We start from the raw sequence: 27,914 nt of genomic DNA on the forward strand, positions 1-27,914 counted from the left end.
ACTGCCGATATGTATTTATAGAATCTAAGCAAAACGAATCCCACTGACGTGTAAATGGGTATCGGTAAAGTTCGAAAATTATTTTTGTATTGATTGAGAAATAAAGGCAGTCGATTAAATTTATGGGCCGAACTCGGTGTGTTGGGTGCATGTCGACTCAGCTAATTAGAAAATTCATTGATATTTTGGTGGTTTTGAATTTGTTTGAAATACTTAACTAAACAGAAACATCAGAATTTATAGACAAACTATTGAAATATCATTTTTCACATTGGCGTACATCACTAAAATGTCTAAAAAAGAAATTGTCTCAGACTCATTTCAACCACGTCAGCTTATCAGGACCAGTTCGTAAGCCTCAAGGACTGAGAGGAAAATATTTTTTAAAATAAGATGAATTTTAAATAAAAACGTGTGCTTAATAAAAACGTGTGACTGCTATCGTCACTGGGTAGTGACACATGTAGCGGGGAACAGACCTGGAGCAAATGGGTCGTCTGCTGTTCTTACAACGAAGAGGCATATATATACTTTCATATATACAATAATATTTATTAAGATCCCATGGGAACTTCAGATATAAGAAAAGTATCAATCTTAAAAGAGAGAGAGAGAGAGTGAGAGAGAGAGAAAAATAAAAAACAGAATCTCAAAAATGAAGTAAAAAAAAATTCGAAAAAAATTTTCGAATCCAAGTTGCACATGTACCTCTCAACATACAAGGGTGCGTATTATATCAAAAATAAATAAATAAATAAATAAATAAATAAATAAAGTTTAGGATGTTTTGACATCCTTCAATCAAACAATCGTTTTTAAGAATCTTGCACTGTGCAACATAAGCACACGTGCAGTTCGGCATTCTCTTCATATTTACGAGTGACACCACCGCTGTATTGCAACGGTGCAAAGGGTCTCCTTATAAATGTGAAAGCGTCTTAAGACTTCTTTTCATATCAATCTCTAATTCCTGAATGTCAGAAGGAAATGTCTGTTTGAAAAACCAGAATGCCTTCGATGTTACATCTTTTTTGTTCATTTTTTAAAAATTAAAATATACACGGTTTCATCCGGGATAGCAGAATCGATTTTAAATCCCAGATAATTCCTTTTCATTTCAAGCGCAATCACTGTCACAGTTGTATCACATAAAATCTCTATAACTTATCTGCAATAGAACCTCTTATGAAAGCACAAAGAGAGTAAAAGCAGTCATAACAACTGTCGAAAACAACGAGACGGCATCAGCCGAGATGGCAGAAGCTCCTGATCGTCTGCCGCCACAACTCCTGCTGTTGCATATGATCCTTATCCTTCCGTTACTGTCTCTCCCAATAATGCTACTACCACCGGCATCCTTGGGTGGCGCTTCTGTAGTCGTCGTCGTCGTTGTCGTCGTCGTACTGGGCTCTGGGGCATCCGTACGTGGTGGCTCCGTGTCCCTTGGGGGTTCTTCCCGTGGTGGGGCGACGTACTGAGTTGTTGCCGCAGGGCGCCTGGTGGTGGTTTGTTGGGGAGCAGGCGGTGGTTGTGCACGTCGTGCTGTTGTTGTGCGTGGTCTGGGGGCCCTGGTGACAGGGGTTTGTGTGGGAGGGGGTGTCGTTGTACGGGGTTTACGGGTTGTGGTCCTGGGGCGAACGGCAGAGGGGGTGGTGGGGGGTGGGGTGGTGCGTCTCCACCATGGGACTGCAGTGGTGCCTACAAATTAAATAAACAGATTGGATCTATTAAATGGCCTGTATTCATTTATGAGATTGCACTCAGTTATTGAAAGTATTCAAAGGGATTCCAAATTTAATCTCTTACTGCAATAACAGAACATTTTTTTGTAAGCGAAAATCATTATTGTTGCACGAAACGCATTTTAACAAGTCTTCAATCTCGGTATCTATTTTGACTTAAAATAGGCGCAAAACACGGCGCAAAACATAAATGCGTGTTATACGTAAGTAATATGCGTGTTGTACGTACCAGCAATACGCAATCCGTCCTTGCAGTCCTTCACATTGGCCGTGACGTCACAGGTCAGGATCAGAGGGTTGAAGACCGTGCCACCAGGACAGAGGTTGATACTGCGGAAGCCATTGTTACACGTGTAGTAGACGGTGCAGTTGGTGTCATGGCGGATCTTCTCTCCGTCTCTTGCACAAGGCCAGCCGCTGGTGGTTGGTCGTGGCGTCGTGGTTGTGGTCGTGGTTGTGGTTGTGGCTGGGAGAGAAATCAGGAAGGTATTTAATTTAAAACAAGGCAGCAAAGCTGTCAAATGTACAGACAAAAACCAGAAAAAAAAAATGCAGGAAATAGGATACTGTCAATTCTGATGAACTAATGTATTATGCTTACTGTAACTGCATAGCCAACATCAAATTCTTATTCTGCATAACATTGGATTAGGATGAAAGTAAAATGTGTATCAAGCATTAGACTAAGTTCCCATACCTAGATCAATCTAACAGGATCAATCCAACTCCAAGGGGTTTCTCACTAAATTGCTTTCAGTTTGAGAGTCTTAGGATTCTTGCATGCCAGTTTCAGTAGGCGTGACAGACAACTAAGCCACTTACATTGATTGCAATTTAGCGAGAATAGATCGATCCACAGTTAGCGTGATAGGGTCTGGAAATAGTCCCTAAGGTGTCAGGCTGATAAGAGTTTAACTTTGGAAATGCCAGAATGAGGTACAGTGAAAATTACACACAAAAAAAAATTGCTTAAACTCATTAAAAAAAAAAATATATATATATATATATATATATAAATATATATATATATATATATATATATATATATATATTTTTTTTTTTTTTTTTTTTTTTGGCTGTATGTCAATCCTAAGAATCATTCTTGTAACTTAACAAAATACAGAAAATGTTACAAAGTAAGAGTACAGGGCTCCTGGCAGATGGGAGTGATAAGTCACAACTTGAAAATGCCAGTATAGCACTCTATAAACCTGCATTGCCCCAAAACAGAAAACAATCACACTGGTTTTCAAACACAAGCTGCGCACTTCTGTCTTATGAAACTTTTCACTAAGTTTCAGTATCGTAAGTAACATGGTTTTCCCTTAATCGCTATCCTGGCAGCAGTGTCCAAAATAGGGTTTTCTTCAACTTTCATGCAATAAAACATAATACTTAACAGCATAATGACCATCAAATTTTTTATAAAAAAATAAAAGTATCATGAATATTCAGAAAATGTGATTTGGGAAGGTCTTCAAGGCCATGGAAGTTCAGAGTCACACTTTCAAAATGCCAAAATGTAATCAAGGGATAACTGTACTGAAATGATTTTCTTTCCATTTTCAACACCTTTTTTAAAATAAAATGATCAATAAACTGTCATTTTTAAATGTTCAACTAGGAAAATTGTTGACATAGGAAAAATATCAATAGAACAATTTTCAATGTCCAATTTGCTCCATTTGCAGATGCTGAACATAGTGAATGATTAAATCTGACAAACTGCAATGATGACTTCCTTTCCATTTATGATACTTTATTACACAATGCACAATATTATAACAGGTTTACCGTCATTTTTATATAATCAACAAACAATATTGTTAAGAAGCAGAAAATGTCAAAACAACACTTTTACATATCTTATTAGTTCCATAATGAGACTGTTAACATGCCTAAGAATTAAATCTGAAGAAATAACAATTATATACAAAAATACAGAAAATGCACAGCGCTTCTGGTGGATGGGAGTATAAAATCACATCTTGAAGATGCTAGTGTTTGAAAAATAATTTTAAAAAATTTTTTTATAAAACGTAAAAAATTCCAATAAAGCTGCTATTCAAACTTTTAATCTAGCTGTATTAACTTGATATTAATAACCCCACCAAGTTTGAGAAAAATAAAGCACTGTTATTCATCTATAGCATGTTGGCATAACACATTCTTTTTGTTGTAAATTATTTGCAATGTTAAACACCATTTATCTGCACAATTATCACCAAATCCTAATTTTGTGACACAGTTAAGAGAGCTAAACCTATGGGACTTTACAGGGAAATCTCAAGGAGTGTTTTATGTAATCTCATTTAATGGCCAACTGAAAATTAATGAGTAGGCAAGTGACTTTATAGACCTTAATTTAATTAGTGATCACCCAAGGGACAATTTTAAAGACTGCTATCCATACAGTACCGTCATATAGCACAAAGGTGTTGCATACATGCTGAAAAAAGTGAAAAAACAGCATTACTTCCCTAAAAATGACCCGATCATGTTGATTTTCAAACTTGACCTGCATATTATGAATATTCATTAGTTCTGCAAGTTTCAAACCAAAAGGTTCAATGTTTTTCCACTTATCATGTTATCAGTGTTGCATATATGCTGAAAAAAGTGAAAAACAGCATAACTTCCCTAAAAATGACCCAATCATACTGATTTTCAAACTTGACCTGGGTATTATGAAGATTCATCAGTTCTGTAAGTTTGAAACCAAAAGGTAAAATGGTTTTCCACTTATCGTGTTATCGGTGCTGCATATATGCTGAAAAAAGTGAAAAAACAGCATAACTACCCTAAAAATGACCTGATCATGCTGATTTTCGAACTTGACCTGCGTAATATGAATATTCATTAGTTCTGCAAGTTTCAAGCCAAAAGGTAAAATGATTTTTCACTTATCATGTTATCAGTGTTGCATATATGGTGAAAAAAGTGAAAAACAGCATAACTTCCCTAAAAATGACCCGATCATGCTGATTTTCGAACTTGACCTGCGTATTATGAATATTCATCAGTTTTGTAAGTTTCAAGGGAAAAGGTAAAATGGTTTTCCACTTATCGTGTTATCGGTGCTGCATATATGCTGAAACAAGACAGCACTGTTCTGCAATGGGTTTACTTCCATTTTTAAAACACTTTTTTAACATAAAACAAAATAAACAGTTTTCTACCATTTGTATATGATCAACTAAGAAAATTGATGAGATGGGAAAAATATCAATAGAACAGTGTTAAATGTCCAATTTCCTCCATTCTGAGATAATGAATATAGTAGATGATTGAATCTGACAAACTGCAATGATATTTGTTTATTTCCATTTTTGACACTTTATAACATAATACACAATAACAAGTTTACCATCATTTTTACATAATCAACTAACAATGTTATTAAGATGCAGGAAATGTCAAACAAACACTTTTACATATCTTATTAGTTCAATAATGAGACTGTTAACATGCCTAACAATTAAATCTGAGGAAATAAGAAAAAGCAGCATAACTTCTAAAAGAATGGCCCGATCATGCTGATTTTGGAACTCAACCTGCGTTTTAGTTAGTTTGACTACTCCTGTGAGTATAATGACAATTGGCCTGTCTGTTTTTCTTATATTGTGTTATCGGTGTTGCATATATGTTGAAAGAAGTGAAAAAACAGCATAACTTCCCTAAAAATGGCCTGATCATGCTGATTTTCGAACTTTACCTGCATATTATGATTATTCATCAGTTTTGTTAGTTTCAAGCCAAAAGGTAAAATGGTTTTCCATTTATGGTGTTATCGGTGCTGCATAAATGCTGAAAAAAGAGAAAAAATAGCCTAAATTCACTAAAAATGACCCAATCACGCTGATTTTCGAACTTGACCTGCGTATTATAAATATTCATCAGATCTGTAAGTTTCAAGCCAAAAGGTAAAATGGTTTTCCACTTATCGTGTTATCGGTGCTGCATATATGCTGAAAAAAGTGAAAAACAGCATAAATTCCCTATAATTGACCCGATCATGCTGATTTTCGAACTTGACCTGCGTATTATGAATATTCATCAGTTCTGTAAGTTTCAAGCCAAAAGGTAAAATGGTTTTCCACTTATCGTGTTATCGGTGCTGCATATATGCTGAAAAAAGTGAAAAAACAGCATAAATTCCCTATAAGTGACCCGATCATGCTGATTTTCGAACTTGACCTGCGTATTATGAATATTCATCAGTTCTGTAAGTTTCAAGCCAAAAGAAAAAATAGTTTTCCACTTATCGTGTTATCGGTAAAAGTGCACGGCGACGGCGACGACGGCGACAGCGACGGCGACGGCGACGACAGACGCAGATGATGGCTATATGTACAGACACATCTGTGTCTGTACATAAAAAGTGTTCATAGTTGGGCATTATCAACTATATGAGAGAGAGAGAGAGTGAGTGAGAGAGAGAGAGAGACAGAGAGAGATGGAAAGTGATACGTTTAAAAAGCACTCCCATCAGTCATCATTACTTCAAGTGGCAATATCATTCTTTGAAATAAACGTGTAACTTTTAAAACGCTATCTTTCAATACTTACACGTCGGGGTAATGGGTTTCACTCCCTCACAGTAGGGGTTTCCAGAGTTATGCACACACTGTTTCACCTCGGGGTGGAAAGTGTACCCGTCATAAAAACACTCTTTGATGGTGGCAAACCCGCTGGCGCACTCCCAGAACTTCCTGCAGTCTTCGCCATTTCTAAACAGGCCGTTGGATGGACAGGTGAATTCCCCTGTGCTGTCAGTGACCAATTGGCCGACGGGTGTTGGTTTGGGTGTGGTAGTTGCTAAAGAATAAAGTACAATTAATATTATGTTCTTCAAGCGATCAGCAGTGATGTGTTTTAGAAGTATATCCACATTGTGATTGGATCCAGGTTCTCTAGAGCCAAAAAGGAAAAAAAATGTGACCGTTTTCGATGTGCACTCCAATAAAAGCCATTACAAAAAATGGCTGATTTTTATACATACAGACATATTCCATCGAGTCTCGTCATGTGCAAACAGAATAAGTGCCTTATGATTAACTGCCTAACAGAACCATCACCTTCCTCCCACACTTTTTCAAAATTCTTTCCCACAAGTTGAGAACTAAGGGCCTATGAATGACAAAGTTGAACCCCCCATCTCTTCCCTCAGAAAACATCTCAAACAAACTCTAGTATCTTACTTGGAATTGGTGAGGCATATCTATTTCCCTCGGCGTCACAGTCGGTGACCTGGGCCGCCGGTCGACACCCTCCCTCCGTGGCAAAAGTCTTCGGGGGACATGAGTAAAGCCTCCTTGAAGCCTTCCCCTTTTGACACGAGTACCATCGGGCACACTCAAAGGGGTGAGGCACGAAGAACTTGTCCGGTTCAGGACAGCCAAGTCTCCTTCTTCCGTCGGGAAAACAGTCGTCAATGACGTTGCCGGGGGAGTCGCAGAATTGCCCCATAGCGTTGAAGAAGCCCCCGTTGTTACAAATACCAAACGTGTATTTCTTGTTAAGGCACTGGTGGTATACTCTACAGTCCCTGGGATCTTTGTACCATCCGCTCTTTGCGACGGTGGTGCAGTCGACGGGGGATGGGTATTTGGCAGGGTCAAACTGGGGCCCCGTGGTGGTGGGTGGGGGTGGGCGAGGGGTGGTTGTAGTTGCTGTTGTGGTGGTGGTTGCCCGCGTGGTTGTGGTTGTCGATGATGTGGTTGTGAGGGGCGTAGTGGTTGGAGCTGGAAAATGAAAAATAAAATTTTCAATCAACGAGTTGAATGAGTTGAGCAAAAACACCGTAAGAAAAATTCGGTCCTCAAAGGTATATTCATATAGCTCTTTCGCATGAGTGCCCCTGAACATCCGGAAAACGTAATAATAACAAAAAAAATGGATATTTTTACTTTAAAAGTGATACCATAGATATTGCAACCTTATTTTCTGACATGGGCACAATGAGCTTTTTTAAAAGTGAAAGTATAGGGGAGGTAAAATAGTTATACCAGTAAATAATCAGGCAAAATATAAAATTTAACTTCTTTGTAAAGAAACTAAAGCAGACTCACGTGGTTTTGTTGCGACTTCGCAGGATGCAGTGTTATTTCTCTCGTCACAATGTCCTCCCCATTCGCCGTCGGGGTTGTACACGAGGTTTCCCATGCAGCGTTTTTCCAAAACCTGAAAGATATTTCGTAAATGCATAACCCGTGTTAACTTTTAATAGCGAATATCTTTCATAATTTTCCGAGTTTTTGTCCTTAAAAATTAGTCGCGCGATTCTTCTTTAACTCATGCAACATTGTTTGTCAACAATTTCTAGGTAAAAAATCTTAGAAGTTATCAGCCTTTTACTTTTTTCAGGCTTTTTCCCCTGCACAATACCTGCGCGACAAAATAATAGTTCATTATAACACACTGTTTAAAAATCTCGTGGCATAATGGCAAAAATAACTCTTTGTCCCGTTTGTTGGAGGATTTTTTTCATTGTATGATATGCAAGTGTATTTGCTTTCATACAGATAACTCCATTTTAATCTTTTTTTACCTGAGATCCGGCGTATATACACTGGTAGTAGACAGCACTGCAGCCTACTGGGTCTGGGAAAATACCTTCTTGCCCCTTGCAATCATAGACAGGTGGCGTTGTGGGTGCAGGCGTGGTAGTGGTGGTAGTGGTAGTTGTCTTAGCTGATGAAAAAATTCAGAAACCTTTTAATTAATGACAAAATTTCACGTAGACAAAATTTCTCAAAATTTCTCAGGCCGGAAATGGACTATGTGACATCATAAAATGTGACGTCAGCAAGTCTTTTTTAGTACTCCCTTTTTAAGCAAGCCATTAGAAAAGTGAAGATCGCTTATCGATTAAAAAATCCACTCCCTCATCACCCTTCAAACAGCCCTTCTGATTAAACCCCGTCCAAAAGATTGAAGAATGACATTTCCATTGAAATGTGCGCTCTCACCTTCCCAGCGGATTCCCGTCCTGCTGTCACACTCATCTCGCAGGTTGAACTTATTGACACAGGTGCCTCGAACCTTACTGAACCATTGTTGGCTGTCAGGACAACTGCGCTCAGTGAATTCCCAGTTGGTACAGATGAAAAAGGAGTCGCATCTGAATGGGAAAATAAGCAAATTCTAACTGTTAATGTAGGTTCGTGTGCGCATACTAGTAGTAGTACAAGTAGGAGTAAATGAAGTGATAGTTTTAGTTTAATCTGACGCCCTCGCGCGCGCGCACATACACACACACACACATACACACACACACACACAGAGAGAGAGAGAGAGAGAGAGAGAGAGAGAGAAAGTTTCGATACACCTACCTTATAGGATGATGATGAAATCCAGTCTTGCCGTCTGGACAGAGGAAGAGCGGCGTGGTGGTTGTGGTAGTTGGGATTGGAGTGGTTGTGGTTGTGGTGGTCGTAGTGGTCGTAGTTCTGAACACAAATGTGTAAGGTGCCCTGGTCGTAGTGGTTGTGGTCGTGTAACCGGCTGGGGATAGATAAACGAAGGGAACTTAAGTGAGAATGAATTACATATATCATTTCAGGTTAATAAAACTAATTGCCAAATGCAAATACTATTTGTTATTTTCAAGTGACCATAGAAATGAGCACAAACACATGCGTATTTGTTAAAAAGGAAACCAAAACTGTAGACACAATTTCCTGTCGGAAACAATGTCCTCTCGTGTAAATATACTTACGCCATGTCACTCTCGCTCCCCAAGGCGTGCATTCCTTCGTAGAGTTTCTGTAAGGTGCACAGCGGAGATCCTTTTCGCTGTAATGGAACCCGCTTGGGCAGACTGTCAGTGAGTATTTCCCACCGAAACAAAGGAACAGACGAGTGCAGTCAGGGTGAGGGTTGGAACTGAACGCTGCATCCGGGCATTTCCAATCTCTCGGTGCTGCAAAGTTTGAATTACACGTGATTTAGATGGAAAAATGTTTTTGTAAAATGGAAACCACAACAGCATGATCCCGAAAATGAACAAGAAAAAACGCAGAAAAAATACATAATATGTATTGCCTTCTCTTCTCTCTAATCTTATCCAACATCATTCATATTTCAAACGTAATCTTCCCATACACTGTCAAATGATCAAAAATGATCATAACTTCATATGCGCTTCCTACATGACCAACCCCTTTTCCTATCACCCCATTCTAACCAACCCGCCCCCTTCAACATCCAACCTGACCAGCCACCAAACAATACTCACTCCACGTTATTCTCTTCCCCGAGGATTTGCACTGGGACGGCACGTTGGCCCAGATTGTGCATCTCTTCCTGAACCGGTCAAAATACGGCGTCAGTTTAGGACAGTGGTATGAACGCACGTGGCGGTCGTCCTGGCAATGGTGAAATATGCTACAGTTTCTGTTGTCGGCGTAGAGATCTGTGGGCCAGTCATTGCAGTCGTATCTGAACCCGCTGATCGGGAAAGCGGCTGTGTCCTGGGGATCTGGAAAAGTCCAATTAAAATGAGTGGATATTGTTAGTCATCCAGTAGAACAAGAATGATAAATATGAATCACCTCGAGCTCTGATACTGGAACATACGTTGGTCAGTTTCTAAATGTAAGTATTAGAGTTATTCATATTTATCAGTCCAATAAAAATGACATTCGAGCAAATGTTTATTGAAATTCGAATCATAACGTGCTATGTGATAAATGAAGGAATATTTAACTAATGCGAATGTCTGAATGAATGAATGAATTACATGCAAAGCAAATTTGTAATGCTTGCCAAATTCATCGCTTATTTAAAACTTTCCTTTATTCAACTGCAGTTGATATACGTAAATCAGACTCAGTATTTGAATAAAAACTAAAAATGGACAAATGACACAATTTTTACCGTGTCATCATGTCACAGGGAAATTGGAATGCAATGCCGCATGAGAGAGCGGGTGTTTAAATTTATTTCAGCTGCGAAAGGTGAATAACCACATTCTTGTTCTTGTTGAACATGGCTTTCTCCACTTTCGTTGAGCAAATACGCGTGTAAAACAGCGTTGCCAACTCATTCAATTTCCGTGCCCTACCCCTTTTGTTTTGTTTTGTTTTTCGTCATCAAGTGTAATAATTTCGCCAATATCATGGTTAATAACAGAATTACACATTAAGTCACCTTAAATAATTTGAAATAATGTTGTCAAACTGTGGAACTAGTGGTCACTGTGTGGCTTTTATCATAAATACAGAGTTTCCAAACGTGCTGCCCATTGGCCGAGTCATCACTTTTTGCAGGGGGTGTTTAAGTTGGGCTTAACACTTATATATAGCCATTTCGTGCGAGGAGTAATGTCACCGTAGTTTCAATGAGGTGATTACCGTCTTAAAACAAGGAACATTTATATACACTTTTTCGACTGCTTTGATTGTCATTTAGACTGCCAGTGTTGTCTTTGAAAAGTTTGAGTCATATAGATATATAAATTAGACTTGATGACTGAACTGCTGACCATCTGAACTTAAGAGCATTACTGTTTATAAAAAAGGCTGAGTTGTTAATGTTTCACTTTTACCTTAACTTATTCATTTCAAAGCCGCTTTCAGACAAGAAGATTAACCTGGACCGGTTGAGTGCTAAATTGCGTTATCAACCAACCAAAAGATTTTACCATTTAAATATTAAAATGTTTAAATTTTAGCAGTAAAAAGAATGCCAATAACCAACTCCGTCGACCGCGTGCAGGGCGCGTGCCTACTGGGCGTAGGCGGCTTAATAACCAATTTGCATGTTTAGCTGTCCCGTGATGTCATTTAGAACTGAGCCAGTCAGCAAAACTTTTCCTCTATGCAACTCCCCTACACACACACACACACACACACACACACGCAGGCACACACGTTAATTAAACAAGCAGTACATGGTTCCTGGTTAGAATAATACCATAATTGTGTTCCAACCTTAACAATTAAAATTACTACATAAGAAATGTATATATAAGCCACTTACCGCCTCCTTGAGCATAAGCGCATGTTAGTACTCCTATGAGAATAACGACAACTAGTTCCACTATTATCTGTGTCCGGATCGCCATTGTCAGTCTGAAATAAATGGAAAAAATAATATGAATTCATATTGGATTGACTTCCTATGGTTTTGAAAGCGTAAAACGGTGTCCTGTGGTCAGGTACACAAAATCATTTTGGATACAATGTTGATCTGGGAAAATGTGGAAATATTGGTAATAATATTTGAAACAAAATGTTGGTCTATTTCAAGTCATGATAAATGGACAGTAGTCGATATAAATTAGTTGAACAAAAGTGAACTACGTATTGTTTTAACAGTCTATGCGTCACAGCAGTGATTCGATATGTGTCATCTTTATTACGCTGGCTCTAGTGTCAGACTGAACTAAATTATTCTATCTGACACGCCATTTAACTTTTAAAAAGAAAGTTGCATTCAACATTTACATTTGCTTAAAGGAGAAGGTGCAAGAATACAAGGAGAAGCTATATGTAACAATGATTTGCAAATATCTGGGTTCGAACATAAGCAATGTTCGCAGAGATTCCTCACTCACGTGTTCCAGTTAAAGGTCAGATTATAAATCACGAAGACATCAAAGACATAATAATAACAAGGCAGCAAAGCTGGCAAATGTACAGACAAAGAACAGAAAATAAAGATGCAAATAAGTGAAAAATTAAATTTTCACAAAAAACTGTTAAATTGCCAGAAAAATTTACCAAACAGACTGCGTTGCCTATTGAAGCTGTATGTTAGACCCATGTTTCTTTCCTGTAAGTTTGAGAACAGTAAGTGACATGATTTCCCTTAAATGGTCATCATAGGAGCAGTGCCCAAAATAGGGGTTTCTTCAAATTTTGATGCAACATTACATAATGTTTAACAGCATAATGACAATCAAATGTTATTAATAAAATATTAGTAACATGGACATTCAGAAAATGTGACAAGCAAAAGTCTTCAAGATCATGGAACTTTAAAGTCACACCTTGAAAATGCCAATATGTGAAAAATTAAATTTTCACAAAAAACTGTTTAACTGCAAAAAAAAAAAAAAAAAAAAAAAAACAAACAAACAGACTGCATTGCCTACTGAAGCTGTATTTTAGTCCCATGTTTCTTTCCTGTAAGTTTGAGAACAGTAAGTGACATGATTTTCCTTAAATGGTCATCATGGAAGCAGTGCCCAAAAAAGGGGTTTCTTCAAATTTTGATGCAATATTACATAATGTTTAACAGCTTAATAACCATCAATTTTTAATTATAAAATATTTGTATCACAGATATTCAGAAAATGTGACTAGCAAAGGTCTTCAGGACCATGGAACTTCAAAGTCACGCCTTGAAAATGCCAAAATGTAAACAAGACAGCACTGTTCTGAAATGGGTTTATTTCCATTTTTAACACTTTTTTAACATAAAACAAAATAAACAGTTTACTGCCATTTTTATATGACCAACTAAGAAAATTGATGAGATGGGAAAAGTATCAATAGAACAGTGTTAAATGTCCAATTTCCTCCATTCTGAGATTCTGAACATGGTGGATAATTGAATCTGACAAACTGCAATGATATGAGTTTATTTCCATTTTTGACACTTTATTACACAATACATGATAACAAGTTTACCATGTTTTTTACATAATCAACTAACAATGTTGTAAAGATGCAGGAAATATCAAACAAACACTTTTAGGCATCTTATTAGTTCAATAATGAGACTGTTAACATGCCTAATAATTGAATCTGAGGAAATGTGAAAAACAGTATAACTTCCAAAATAATGGCCCGATTATGCTGATTTTCGAACTCAACCTGCGTTTTAGTAAGAATGACCACTCCTGTGAGTATAATTACAATTGGCCAATCCGTTTTTCTTATATTGTGTTATCAGTGTTGTATTTATATTGAAAATAGTGAAAAAACAGCATAAATTCCCTAAAAATGGCCCAATCATGCTGATTTTCGAACTTGACCTGCGTATTATGAATATTCATCAGTTCTGTAAGTTTCAAGTCAAAAGGTAAAGTGGTTTTCCACTTATCATGTTATCGGTGCTGCATATATGCTGAAAAAAGTGAAAAAACAGCATAAATTCCCTAAAAGTGACCCGATCATGCTGATTTTCGAACTTGACCTGCGTATTATGAATATTCATCAGTTCTGTAAGTTTCAAGTCAAAAGGTAAAATGGTCTTCCACTTATCGTGTTATCGGTGCTGCATATATGCTGAAAAAAGTGAAAAAACAGCATAAATTCCCTAAAAGTGACCCGATCATGCTGATTTTCGAACTTGACCTGCGTATTATGAATATTCATCAGTTCTGCAAGTTTCAAGTCAAAAGGTAAAATGGTTTTCCACTTATCGTGTTATCGGTAAAAGTGCACGGCGACGACGGCGACGACAGACGCAGATGATGGCTATATGTACAGACACATCTGTGTCTGTACATAAAAATCTAGCAATAAAATTATTGCATGGAAAAAGTTAAACTTGAAAAAAATAGCTTGTTTTTAGAATGGAAATCAAAATGTTGCAGATCAGCTGATGACTCCTGAGTTTCAAAAACAGAAAAAAACTTTGTGCCATAAAGGAGTTGAAAGTTATGACAGGTACCTTTCCAACGAACCAACTACCACAGAAGATCTTGTTGTCTACCTTGCTATCTCTACCATATACTCCAATCACACTTAGAACTACAGAATACCAACACAGGTCACTTGAATTGCCTCCATCTGTGCAAGCTCTGTGCAATGCGTGTTCTACCCTACCTTCATGCATACATTCACATCCAAGCCACTCAAAAGATGGTGCCAGTGGTCAAGTATGAGTCTCAAAAGATGGCGCCACAATGCGGGTGGTCAACATATTCATATGTGGTTTCATGGTCACCCTCTTTCTTTTTCAAATCAATTAGCAATTCTGCCATCTCATATCTTCCATGAAAGTGAAAGAATCCACTTTCCAAAGCTGACAGACCCAAGTTTGTTCTGTTGGGTCTTTGGGGTTAATGAGACCTTGGACCTAAATAGAGAAGGACAAGAAACGCGGCATCTTCCTTTGAAGCTATGTGCGTTCGGGTAAACATTCGCCTATTGTCTCACATAATCTGTTTTGATAGCTCCACGGGCGTCTGAACAGCTTATTATCAAGGTAGCGCGCGCTGTGCTTCAGTGCATTTCTATTGTTTCTCTGCATTGATAACGCAGTTTCTCGCAGTCCCTCGTGGTTGCTATGATACAGCATTGCCGCCATCTTGCAGTTGCGAGCACACAGGTTTCTGTCAACACGTGGAAATTTATTGAGGGGTTTTCGGCATTTTCCCCGTTACCTCATAAAAACGGGGTGTGAAGTTTGTCTTCAATACCTGCTGCCTTTCCCTGTCCGTGAGGTAGTCTCTGACAGGACAGGAATACGCACCCAACGACCGGAAATCTCATTCCTACATGTACCAGTAGCTGTGACACCCCGGAAGATCAATCAAATTTACACAAGAACTGACTGCTGGTGAATCGGACAAATTAAAAATGGACCTTTTTAGCATGTTTGTGAAATTATATATTACCATTAGGGGCCACTCATTTCGCAGACAGCTTAAAGAAAAGTACCAAGAATCTGTGTCTGCATCTACGAAAGAAAAAGGATTGAGAAAGTCTCTCAAAAGGAAGAGTAGAATTACAGCTTGAATTATTACCTAGATTTTCAACAAACAGACAGTATGATCTTGTGCATTTATAACATTTGGGTTTTTTCACTTAGCAATTAAGGACTTAATTAGAAATTTCATCTAGGTTTACATTAATTTTAATTAGTTATTTAAGAGTCAGATTTGTCGTATTAGTTTGGTAGAAAATAATACACCAGGTACCAAAATATGGCTTTCTGTTTTCAGTAACTGAAAAGCAGTCGTAATTCAAGAACTTATTATAAGTATTTATAATATTTGTTTTTTTCATTCAGCAACTATCTTTCATTTATATTTCACTTTATTTTTCATTAAAAGTTACCCGTTTACAATATGAGATTAATTTCACCAATACTGATCTTATGGTAATACAAGACAGCACTTTTCTGAAATGGGTTTATTTCCATTTTTAACACTTTTTTAACATAAAACAAAATTAACAATTAACTGCCATTTTTATATGACCAACTAATAAAATTGATGAGATGGGGAAAATATCAATAGAACAGTGTTAAATGTCCAATTTCCTCCATCTAAGATTCTGAACATAGTGGATGATTGAATATGACAAATTGCAATGATATGTGTTTATTTCCAGTTTTGACACTTCATTACACAATACATGATAACAAATTTACCATCATTTTTACATAATCAACTGACAATGTTGTAAAGATGCAGGAAATGTCAAACAAACACTTTTATGTATCTTATTAGTTCAATAATGAGACTATTAACATGCCTAAGAATTGAATCTGAGGAAATGTAAAAAAAAAGAATAACTTCTAAAATAATGGACCGATTATGCTGATTTTCATACTCAACCTATGTTTTAGTAAGATTGACCACTCTTGTGAGTAAAATGACAATTTGCCTATCTGTTTTTCTTATATTGTATTATCAGTGTTGTATATATGCTAAAAAAATGAAAAAACAGCATAACTTCTATAAAAGTGGCTCTATCATGCTGTTTTTCAAACTTGACCTGCGTATTATGAATATTCATCAGTTCTGTAAGTTTCAAGCCAAAAGGTAAAATGGTATTTCACATATCGTGTTATCGGTGCTGCATATATGCTGAGAAAAGTGAAATAAAGATGCAAATAAGTGAAAAATTAAATTTTCACAAAAAACTGTTAAATTGCCAGAAAATTTTACCAAACAGACTGCGTTGCCTATTGAAGCTGTATGTTAGACCCATGTTTCTTTCCTGTAAGTTTGAGAACAGTAAGTGACATGATTTCCCTTAAATGGTCATCATAGGAGCAGTGCCCAAAATAGGGGTTTCTTCAAATTTTGATGCAACATTACATAATGTTTAATAGCATAATGACAATCAAATGTTATTAATAAAATATTAGTAACATAGACATTCAGAAAATGTGACAAGCAAAAGTCTTCAGTATCATGGAACTTTAAAGTCACACCTTGAAAATGCCAATATGTGAAAAATTAAATTTTCACAAAAAACTGTTTAACTGCCAAAAAAAAAAAAAAAAAATACCAAACAGACTGCATTGCCTACTGAAGCTGTATTTTAGTCCCATGTTTCTATCCTGTAAGTTTGAGAACAGTAAGTGACATGATTTTCCTTAAATGGTCATCATGGAAGCAGTGCCCGAAATGGGGGTTTCTTCAAATTTTGATGCAATATTACATAATGTTTAACAGCTAAATGACCATCAATTTTTAATTATAAAATATTTGTATCACAGATATTCAGAAAATGTGACTAGCAAAGGTCTTCAGGCCCATGGAACTTCAAAGTCACGCCTTGATAATGCCAAAATGTAAACAAGACAGCACTGTTCTAAAATGGGTTTATTTCCATTTTTAACACTTTTTTAACATAAAACAAAATAAACATTTTACTGCCATTTTTATATGTCCAACTAAGAAAATTGATGAGATGGGAAAAGTATCAATAGAACAGTGTTAAATGTCCAATTTCCTCCATTCTGAGATTCTGAACATAGTGGATGATTGAATCTGACAAACTGCAATGATATGAGTTTATTTCCATTTTTGACACTTTATTACACAATACATGATAACAAGTTTACCATGTTTTTTACATAATCAACTAACAATGTTGTAAAGATGCAGGAAATATCAAACAAACACTTTTAGGCATCTTATTAGTTAAATAATGAGACTGTTAACATGCCTAATAATTGAATCTGAGGAAATGTGAAAAAACAGTATAACTTCTTAAGTAATGGCCCGATTATGCTTATTTTCGAACTCAACCTGCGTTTTAGTAAGATTGACCACTCCTGTGAGTATAATTACAATTGGCCAATCCGTTTTTCTTATATGGTGTTATCAGTGTTGCATTTATATTGAAAATAGTGAAAAAAACAGCATAAATTACCTAAAAGTGACCCGATCATGCTGATTTTCAAACTTGACCTGCGTATTATGAATATTCATCAGTTCTGTAAGTTTCAAGTCAAAAGGTAAAATGGTTTTCCACTTATCGTGTTATCGGTGCTGCATATATGCTGAAAAAAGTGAAAAAACAGCATAAATTCCCTAAAAGTGACCCGATCATGCTGATTTTCGAACTTGACCTGCGTATTATGAATATTCATCAGTTCTGTAAGTTTCAAGTCAAAAGGTAAAATGGTTTTCCACTTATCGTGTTATCGGTGCTGCATATATGCTGAAAAAAGTGAAAAAACAGCATAAATTCCCTAAAAGTGACCCGATCATGCTGATTTTCGAACTTGACCTGCGTATTATGAATATTCATCAGTTCTGCAAGTTTCAAGTCAAAAGGTAAAATGGTTTTCCACTTATCGTGTTATCGGTAAAAGTGCACGGCGACGGCGACGGCGACGACGGCGACGACGGCGACAGCGACGACGGCGACGGCGACGACAGACGCAGATGATGGCTATATGTACAGACACATCTGTGTCTGTACATAATAATAATAATAATAATAATAATAATAATGATAATAAATTTATTATTATTATTATTATTATTATTATTATTATTATTATAACTGATGTCATCGCAGGAAAGAGACCACCGGTATCCTGCATGACTTTTGATGATATTCCAAAAGATTTTTTGTCACGTGATCTGTTTATTATCTCTCCACTGTATAACGTACATATATTTTAATGAGACTCTTTTTTATTCTTTATGTCACTTTATTCGCTAGCACAAACGTTTCATGACTTTCGTTAATAAATCCAAAGGCAGAGGTTAGGTTTACGTGCATTGAATGCACTTTGAAAAAGAAAAACAGGTAGATATGAATCTAATTTACCAACTCCCGCTCTTACGACTTAATCTGTGCACCAAATCATTTCTACCAACGCTAAATATAGAAGGGAGAAACAATTGTGGTGAAGGCATTCTTACCCACGTAGCTTTTGAGGAATCAGTTCGACTGCAGTTGTGTTGCAATGTTTTCTTTCAAGGACCACAAAATACAATCTTACTCGTAGCGTCTCATTTGACCTTCACAACACGGACATGCTTATACCAAAGGACTGTTTGGAGTCAAATGCATCATTTACGTATCTAAAAACATAAGTCCGTAAAAGGATGTACTTAAATGTTTTGAATGTGAAATTTGATGGAATATTAGAGCAGTATCTTGTATTAGTCATACATAGCTCTTTAACTAATGTCTCATTACGAAACTACGTAGAACAAAGAAACATATTCATACATGGGGCAAAACTATTGTAACTACATTGCTCACGTACTTTGAAACATGAATAATGTTTTACCACGATAAAAACGTCAAATATAATTTTTAGTTAGTCGTGCCTAGTTCCAAGCAAACCAACTATCTGTGAACCTCTGAATGGGGTCCTTGTTTTTCTTTGTGAATTTCAAATAGAGCATCATCAATAATCTTCTACAACATGGAGTAACTTTTTCTCAAAGGATGACATCTGTAATTATATGCCCTGTGAAAAGTACTCCACGTTAGACCATGCGCTCAGGCGATATAATTTAGAGGTAAAGGGAGTGATTCATGACCCACTCTTCACTTCAGCTGTCACTTTCGTTATCAAAGTCATGCATCTGAGACCTAAACGTATAATTCTCGCCCGTCAGAATGCGTGATCTTTGGCGGCGGAAGCCATGTTTGATATGCAAGATAGGCCACATGTGCCTGCAGATCTGCTTCTCATGTATAATACGTCATGGAATGTAAAATTTTGGCTTTATCTGTCATCTGTCTTGAATAGTGGATGTCTTTTAATAAAGATACAGCAAATATCAGGATATTATTGTGAAAAAAAAGAAAATCGAAAAAGGGTAGCCATTGTTTGGATTTGACAATTGTCATATTCTTCAGATGGGGTGTGCATGGGCCAGACCAATGGCTGATAACATTTCATATTTGCTGACATTTGATTCGGCATATGAATATGTATCGAATACCAATATTAGATGGTCTGAAATTCTGCCTTTGCAAAACAAAGAAATACCTCGAAGTACAAACGTCGCTATAATCACCACGGTACCATCAATCATTGGAGGCACTTCAGTTACGAAACGCTTACAGTCAGTAAACCCTCCATGTTGTATTTGCATACCAAAACCCCAGGGTCAACCTACAAAAATCCACGTGGAACACCCATATAAAACGGAACCTGTTAAAACCTGTGCTAAGACGCTGCGGCCCTAGGTCAAATTGAAATCGATGACAATACACGATAGTCACTTAAAAGGGGTCAGTCCGTGCCGGGCACATCTTTAAAAAATGCTTTGTCATCACAAGCTATTGTTGGTACGACGGCAAACGGAGCCCATTCCATTCGTATAGCTGCCTGCAATGTTTTCTGACCCCTCTGGCGTTAAATAATATTTATCACTATAGGCTTAAACGTGACTTCCCTTACAACTACATTGTATAAATCTGGAGTGCCGGCTTGTATAGTGATGTGACTTCCACGCACCTCCAAAATGAATGTACCATTGTCAATGCCCGCCATTATGTGCACTTAGGAACACTGCAAGACGGCGCCAAGGACTAATATGGAACGTTTACCTCATCATGAATGTAAAATAAGCTAATTTACAGCACACAGCCCATTGTTCTTTTCGGGTATGTCCTTAAAATGACATATTCAATTTCTGAACCACTACCTTAAACCCTAAACAACATTAAATATCTATTGTTTGTAGACATACAAGTATATCATAACGTCTGCCGGTTTATGTAGCAGGTCCTAGTTATCCAATTACCCAAAAGCATTCTTAGCATCCTCGATCTGCCTAACGCGACCAGAAAAAACATTTTAAAGTCATCATCGCTTTGTTTTTCAATGAGTATCTGTATCTATCAAGTGAAGCAGACAAATGATTATATTTTGTTAACGATTGTATAAAAACATGATGTGAATGTCGTACCATTCCAACATCTACCTCTCTCAGTTTGCCAAACTTACACATCACAGGTTTTTGACAATTAAAACGCATCTATCGTCTTAATCAAATTTACATTTCTGATGAAAGATATCAGAAAAGCATTGCCTATGGTATGATATGTTGGTATGCAACAATTACAAGAGGAAGAGAAGAAAAAGAAGAAGAATTAATCATCAATGGGAATTTGAAGAATCATCGCACACCCTCGTCATAGTCACGTACTAGCATTTAATATGTTTCCTTCTTGTGAGCTACCATTGTGCCTTATTAAATGACTCAAAACGTCGACGCCCCGAAAAATCATATATCATGTCTCGTCTGTATGATTCTTCCTTTATAACTGTGGAACCCCTCGGCTCATGCAAACTATTTCGTGGTAATTATTTCAACAAGTAGTTGCTAATTCATTGCATCCCAAAACGAAATCCATTTTGCAATATGAACAGCCATTGTGCAACCTGAAACTACCATTACTGTAGATATGGTGCTTTTGGAAATTCTTAATTTAATGACGTTGATCATAACGAGCTGTGTCAAATGTATGCAAGCCATAAAAAAAAACATTGTTAAACTGTATTGTTTCTCCTCACACAAGGAAGTTTTAAAAAAACACCGAGGATATTTATGTTTAACCCAGAACCTGACGTTCACGTGACATACTCCCAAAATTGACAGACCACAATCAATTTTAAAATGTCAGTTCCTTACATGTATAAAACTGTTATATGAAGTGACCGTTTCTGGGACGGTTAATATCAGAAAAAAACGTCCATTATCGGTCGATCACAGGGTCATATCTGTACCAAGTAATAAAGATTAAAATGCAAGATAGCAAGACACATCAATCAGAAGTAGTTTAATACAGTGCGCCATTGTTTTCGTTTGAATGAGGCCTTTTTGTGTATGTATATATATAAACTTTGCTGACCTAAAAGGTTTGGAATGCTACTGTCAGGAAGCAGAATCAACAATGGCGCAATGCCCCTTTTTGTGGCGAAAATAAACTACAGGTCTTGAGTATTCTTTGGGTTTCTGACTCAGATATCTTTATTTGACGTGTTGTTATTGACTTGGTTTTTAGCTTTTGAAAAGAAATGATAAGTTTTGTTGACGTTATCTAAGGCATATGACATTTTTTTTGGAAACATATTTTATGACAATTTCCGCAATGCTATTATTTTAAGAACTGTTTGTTGTTGAATTTTAAAAAGAAAAGAAGAACATTGCGGAGTTAATCAATAAATTGCAAAACAGCTTTCATGTATTATGGAAATATGAAAACATTACACATGTACCTGTAGCTTTTCTCCATATCTATAGAAAACTATATATCACCACAACTGTATTTATATCAATGAGAAACGGGTGAACCACTGAAGACAGCAATAATCCCAACACAATTTTCCATAATTCCGTGACGTGTGTATCAGTACAATATGTAAAACTACCGCTGGCGAGGACAAAAGACACGGTATAGAGATAAACAGTTCTGGAAATTCTCACTAAATGACTGTATTATACTCAACAGAAACTATCCTTCACACTGCTCCCTGTATTTCGACGTGATAGGTACATAGTATGCAAATGATTATCAAACAAAACAGCCAATCATGAGCAATTAGGAGATTATAATTAAATGGCCGAGTCTAACATGTACCTAAGAGACAGAGAAACTCAGAGAGCGAAATACTGTCACCTTCTGTCTGTGCTATTGTCATTACAGAGTGGCGTACAATCATGACTTGTTTGACCCACCACTGTGTACTTATTATCTGATTTTATCATTGGACCAGACCGCCCTCACTGTCTTTTCGTGTATATACCACCCAAAGTAGACGAGTTACAAGGACGCGTAAATCAGGGGAGGAAAAAGACTTTTTTGTTTTGGGCCATTGGAAATCCTCTTGAAATTAAAAGCGGATAATTTCACATTTAAGATTACTGTGTAAGAGAGTCAGCATGGATGGAAGACTTAAGGCTAAATATTTGTACCAATTCTTTTATTCATCGAAAAGGAACATTACTCACTAAACGTGCATTTGCAACAGCCAACAAACTCTTGTTTAAGTACGTGAGAGGGGGTAGCGATTCATAAATAGAGAAGTTATGAACATTTTAACAGGCACATTAAACTTACACGTTTGGCGGTCTTTTTTCTTGCAAAGACAAAAGCCATATATCTCAACGATTAGAATATTCGCCATCTGAATATCAAAGTTTTGTTACCATCACGTTTACAATAAGAACAAAAACTCTTTCTGTGAACATGTATGTCAGCAATCACTCACTTTTGGCACTGCATAAAAGTTCCAACCCATGGGCATTTGATGTAAATTACAAACTTATCAACAGATTGGAAAAGACTGATGATTGATTGCATAAGCCGCATAGGAGATCATAGGAGTCATACATTATATGATACAGTTGCTGTTGGTATCGCTGTTGGTTATCCGAAAAACTACATTGCTGGGCGATAACAATTATTATATCATAAAAGAATGTGAAAAGTCATCTGTTGTGTACCAGACTTGAAGTCACTAGACCAATTTTTCAGTACGTTTTCATGACACCCATACATCAACCGCGAAGTTGACAGTATAAGAAGTCTGCCTTCATATATACTGTTTTAAAAAACACAAAAAAAGGACAAACCTGCTAAAAAGAATCAGTCAATCTCACCTCTTATTCAACTGTGGCTGCTTGCCGGTCCTGTCCGCCTCGCCTCGTCGACAGCACACCTCTGACGAAGAAAAGAAAGGGACACATTAAAGTCGTGTGACGAACTAATATCAGTCTCGCGTCTCTGTCGTGAGTTGACTACATTATAACTTAAGTAACAATAAAAACACTCATCGGTCGTCCCATCGCGGTGTGCGGGACGTCACCCATGTGTGAGTGCATTGTTTTAGGGAACGGGCCATGAATATGAATTATATATCTATAGGAGAGGAACGGGAAGACGAAAAGATTTGGACACTAAGTTTCTATACCGGTCTGCATTGTTCATGTATTGCCACAAAAATTCTTCCACCCATGTCTGTAGGACCTGTGTTTTGCCATTAATGCCAGGAATGTGTTTTGTGTATAAAATGAAGAGATTTATAGGAAAGGGGAACTGGACAGATGGCGTCGTGGCCATACATGTATCATTTCTTCTTTTTTTCACGATGGATTTTATATATATGAACAAAAGCTTCTTGAAGATAATATAGGGCGATACGCGCTTGTTGGTACCATCGACTAGCAGAAACTCATGTTTAGTTTCTTATGTTTACTGTTGCCTTACTTTATAAATTGCCCCCAATTATATCTTTATCCTTACTTCACTGATTAGTTTTATTGCAATAGTATATAAACATATATAAGGGCGTTCAGTCTAAGTCTTTTAGTGATTGGTTAGTTTTAACAATTATCAAGTATAATTGTAATACAAGAACGACATCGATTTTTAGTATGTGCGTATTGCAGTTGTTTTAATGTTATTTATTTCAACAATAAAGCGTCTTTCCAAACTCAATACACGACTTATATCAGTGTGATTAAACAGTTCCTCAAAAATACTCATAAGAACACAAAAAAAAAAAAAAAATAAAATAAAAATAAATAACACTATTTTCATTGTCCGCAATTTCCTCGACCAATTACTGGTAATGGTATAAAGTTCCTAAATTGTCCGTCAACGTCTATATAGCTGATTTTGGAGTTTATATCACAAGCGACATTTTAATTCCATTTAGATGATACACTGGTTACATTTAACTGCGCCATTTGATATAAATACCCTGTTTGCGTGACACGTTAAGTTTTGGTACTATGTTCACTCATTTGTCATCTAGTGACCAGTATGCACCATTCGGCAAACTTCGTGAGATTCCGTACCGTATCTTCGAGTGGTGTAAATCAACGGAACAAGCCGAAGTTTTCCGAATGCTGTAATTACTGGCGGCTATTATTGCCATATCTATACATGTGACTTTGGCTTTGTTTATGGTCAAATTTTAGAGATGAAAATCAGTCAAGGGCGCTGACAAAAATGAATAGATTACAAGAAGAAAATAAGCCAAGTGTCATGAAATCTATCACCTAACTGCCCCGAAATGTTTTATTTTTTCTACACTCTCTCTCTCTCTCTCTCTCTCTCTCTCTGTGTGTGTGTGTGTGTGTGTGTGTGTGTGCAAAACCGCCCCATGTAACTACTTTGACCACTGGCACGTAGAGCCATGTACTAATATCACTTCTCCAGATAAGATGCGGCTAATCATCGTTATTGTTTGTGGTCAGGTGCTCGAGCTGGCGGAATAGACGATAGATAGTGTATCATTTAATTGTTTCTTTTTTTTCTTTTAAAAGTTTCTATCTCTTTGTGGTAGTAGATTTCGCGGCGGGTCTTTCCAAGTAACTAGGGATGACAACATTTCCTAGATTTGGTCTACAAGGGTATAAAACAGTTACACGTATAACAACAGGGGATTCTTTTATCAAAAATGTGGACATTTCTACCGCCAAACCTACGTGTGTACATGGAACTGAGATCAAGTCACAAGACACAGCACAGCCAGTCACAGTAAAGTGACTTCACGCCAGCTCCATAAGCTAATTATTTTCAGTGTTATCGATAAATGAGGGCCAGTTCCAACTGTACATAGATATGTATTACGATTCAATTCAGAGAGCTTAATATACTGAGTGCAAGTCAACTTAATTTTGCTCTCGTGAATTATCTTTAAATCAGTATCTAGTTACTTCCACAATTTTCTTTTCAATAATTTTTACAGCGTTTATTATTCATGCCAAAGTAAAGTGGACTTAAGATTTTCTCCACCAAAATGAATTTTATTTCAATGTTAGGAGAACCTCATTATAAATCGTCCGAATGTATCCAAGATTTGCCCGTGATCTGAATCAATTATATAACAATGTGAATTATAATGGCGCTGTTATCTGTCAAAACTATATCAGGTGCTATCCATTCGTGTATGTCTCCGGCGGAACTCACAAAAGCTAAGATAACTCTGAGATGTTCTGATTCCATTATCTGATTTCATTTGATTGTGCATATTCTGAAATCCGGGTCTTCTTTTCTAACTCAACGTGTGATGTTTTATATATATACCCTAGCTGTTTTCGTAAAATTCAGCGAGATTGAGTTGCGCCCCTTGTAGATCTTATTTAACTTGTTAACGATGGTCACGTTTAGAATTTTACAAACAACAGAACAATCGCATTTGTGATTTAAAAGTTTCTTATCCTTCTTTTACATTTGAAGTTAGTACATTGTTCTGGTTTTTTGTCTTTTTACCCTTTGAATTTTTAACTAATGTTCAGTAAAGCGGGAAGCTTAACGTAGATATCATTGACTTTTCACTGACAAACTTACACCTGTTTTTTTATGAAATCGTAATGAAATGTGTCAGTTATAAGTAATGAATGATAAACCTGACAAGCCTTATGAGCCGATTATGGCTCGAAGGGGATACGTGAGAAAGTAATACTTTATAAACCATTTACTTACTTTGTCAATGAAATATCTTGTAGTATCCGACCCTATATGAGGGGAGAGTCCCGCAAACCCCAGCACAGACTGTGGCACTGTATTTACGCAACGGCCAACAAGTTGCGAGTGCCCAAAAATTGAGTGGAAAAGTCTTCAGTGTCAACACCAAGGCCTTGGTGATACAGGTATTCCAATTCCGTTTATTCCAGGGATTTTTTTCAGCTCATAGAGCAAAAAATAAGCTGCACCAAGATGGCCTTATTTCCTCGACGTTGCGACTAAGACATTAATCCCCGGACTGAAACCAGACGCTTACTCCCGCTTGACCGCCACAGTCCGACGTCGCGTTCAAATCTGGCTGGTCGAAAGGAAGACGCGGTAGCGTGGTTTGTTTTTGATTTATCAGATCATATGTATGACGCGCCGCGGAAATAAAGGTACGTGTATCTGTCACCTTTAGAATTAGATCTGAGTGCGATATGCAAATGGCTTATATAAATACGCGCATAGAAAGTCATTAAAAGCAAGCTTAGTCAAAAGTCGTGATCAGGATAATTTGGGGGAGTTAAGACTCTATTAAAAGAGTCACAGGTGCGTTAGGAAAATGATGGCCTTTGCGTTCTTGCATATTGAAACCAGGGCCAGGGTTTCCCAAAATAATAATAATAATAATAATAATATCAACAACAGTCGACTTCAGGGGGGTCCTGACCCCCCCCCCCTTCGGTTTCTGAAAAATATATCACACCAATATTCCCCTCATGAAATTAGAATTTTGACAAGCTAAATCATAGTTCTAAACCGTACCAAAGGGCACTGTTTGCTCCTCAGAAAACCAAAAAATTTTCGGGGCCCCTGAACAGGCCCCAAACCCCAAACTAAGGGGGCGATGGTTGGCTTCGCATCCGAGGTCTGTCATTCCGGACCTCCCCCCCCTTCAAATCTTCAAATAATCCTGGATCCGCCCCTGTTAACAGTCTGATTGGTAAATAAGTCAGTCGACAAAATAAATAAAGAGACCAAGCGTGTTTTTCAGTAGTCATACTAGAAAACACCAAACTGTATACGGTCCTTGTTACATGTACTCATTCATATGAACCTTTATCAAGGGCCTGACCACATGAAAGACACGTCGTTAACCTGGTACAAGGTGTTTTATATATATAGGCTATATATATATAGTGTATATAGACAATGAGAAATTTAAAATGATATGATTCATACATCATTGACGTCTCGCGTCTTTGTTAGCGTAAAAAACTAACTTCTGATTCCATGAAAAGCGAACGTGGGCTTGATGCTGAAAATTTAATATTAGTCAACAGGCCCAATATGAGCAAAATGTATCGTAGCATGGCAGTAGACCTTATCGATTTTTTTTGGTGTGTGTGTGTAAAGAAAGACACCCAATGCTAATTTTTCAGAATAATTTTCACATGGGGGAAACAGGTGTAATAAGAATGGAAGTCCTAGGAATGGAAGTCCGGGCTCTCGTATGATTAGTAGCCTACAGGTAAGGGTTAACGCATTGGAGTAGGCCCTTTTGGGGTTAGTACATAGACGAATACACCGCCAT

At 37.1% G+C, this 27,914-nt stretch overlaps 1 protein-coding gene across 4 annotated transcripts; it reads right to left on the reverse strand.

Moving 5' to 3' along the window:
* Positions 1 to 526: 526 nt before the first annotated feature.
* LOC106162232 (uncharacterized) lies at positions 527 to 26,711 on the reverse strand. Of its 4 annotated transcripts, none has more exons than XM_087010572.1 (13): positions 26,357 to 26,711; positions 23,524 to 23,584; positions 11,727 to 11,818; positions 9,982 to 10,224; positions 9,463 to 9,666; positions 9,077 to 9,248; positions 8,714 to 8,865; positions 8,293 to 8,435; positions 7,814 to 7,925; positions 6,944 to 7,486; positions 6,312 to 6,560; positions 1,972 to 2,208; positions 527 to 1,698 (listed from the first exon to the last, which is right to left on the reverse strand). In XM_087010572.1, exons 3-13 carry the CDS (start codon positions 11,809 to 11,811, stop codon positions 1,184 to 1,186), a joined length of 2,655 nt encoding a protein of 884 aa, XP_086866698.1. In that variant the 5' UTR covers positions 11,812 to 11,818; positions 23,524 to 23,584; positions 26,357 to 26,711; the 3' UTR covers positions 527 to 1,183. The 4 variants fall into 4 exon arrangements, with proteins under 4 accessions (XP_086866698.1, XP_086866699.1, XP_086866700.1 ...); XM_087010573.1 differs by having other exon boundaries at positions 23,497 to 23,584; XM_087010574.1 differs by lacking the exon at positions 23,524 to 23,584.
* Between the last annotated feature and the right edge of the window lie 1,203 nt (positions 26,712 to 27,914).

The sequence above is a fragment of the Lingula anatina genome, chromosome 4 (assembly GCF_051362555.1).
Source record: "Lingula anatina isolate TDL-2025a chromosome 4, LinAna3.0, whole genome shotgun sequence".
Taxonomy (NCBI): Eukaryota; Metazoa; Brachiopoda; class Lingulata; order Lingulida; family Lingulidae; genus Lingula; species Lingula anatina.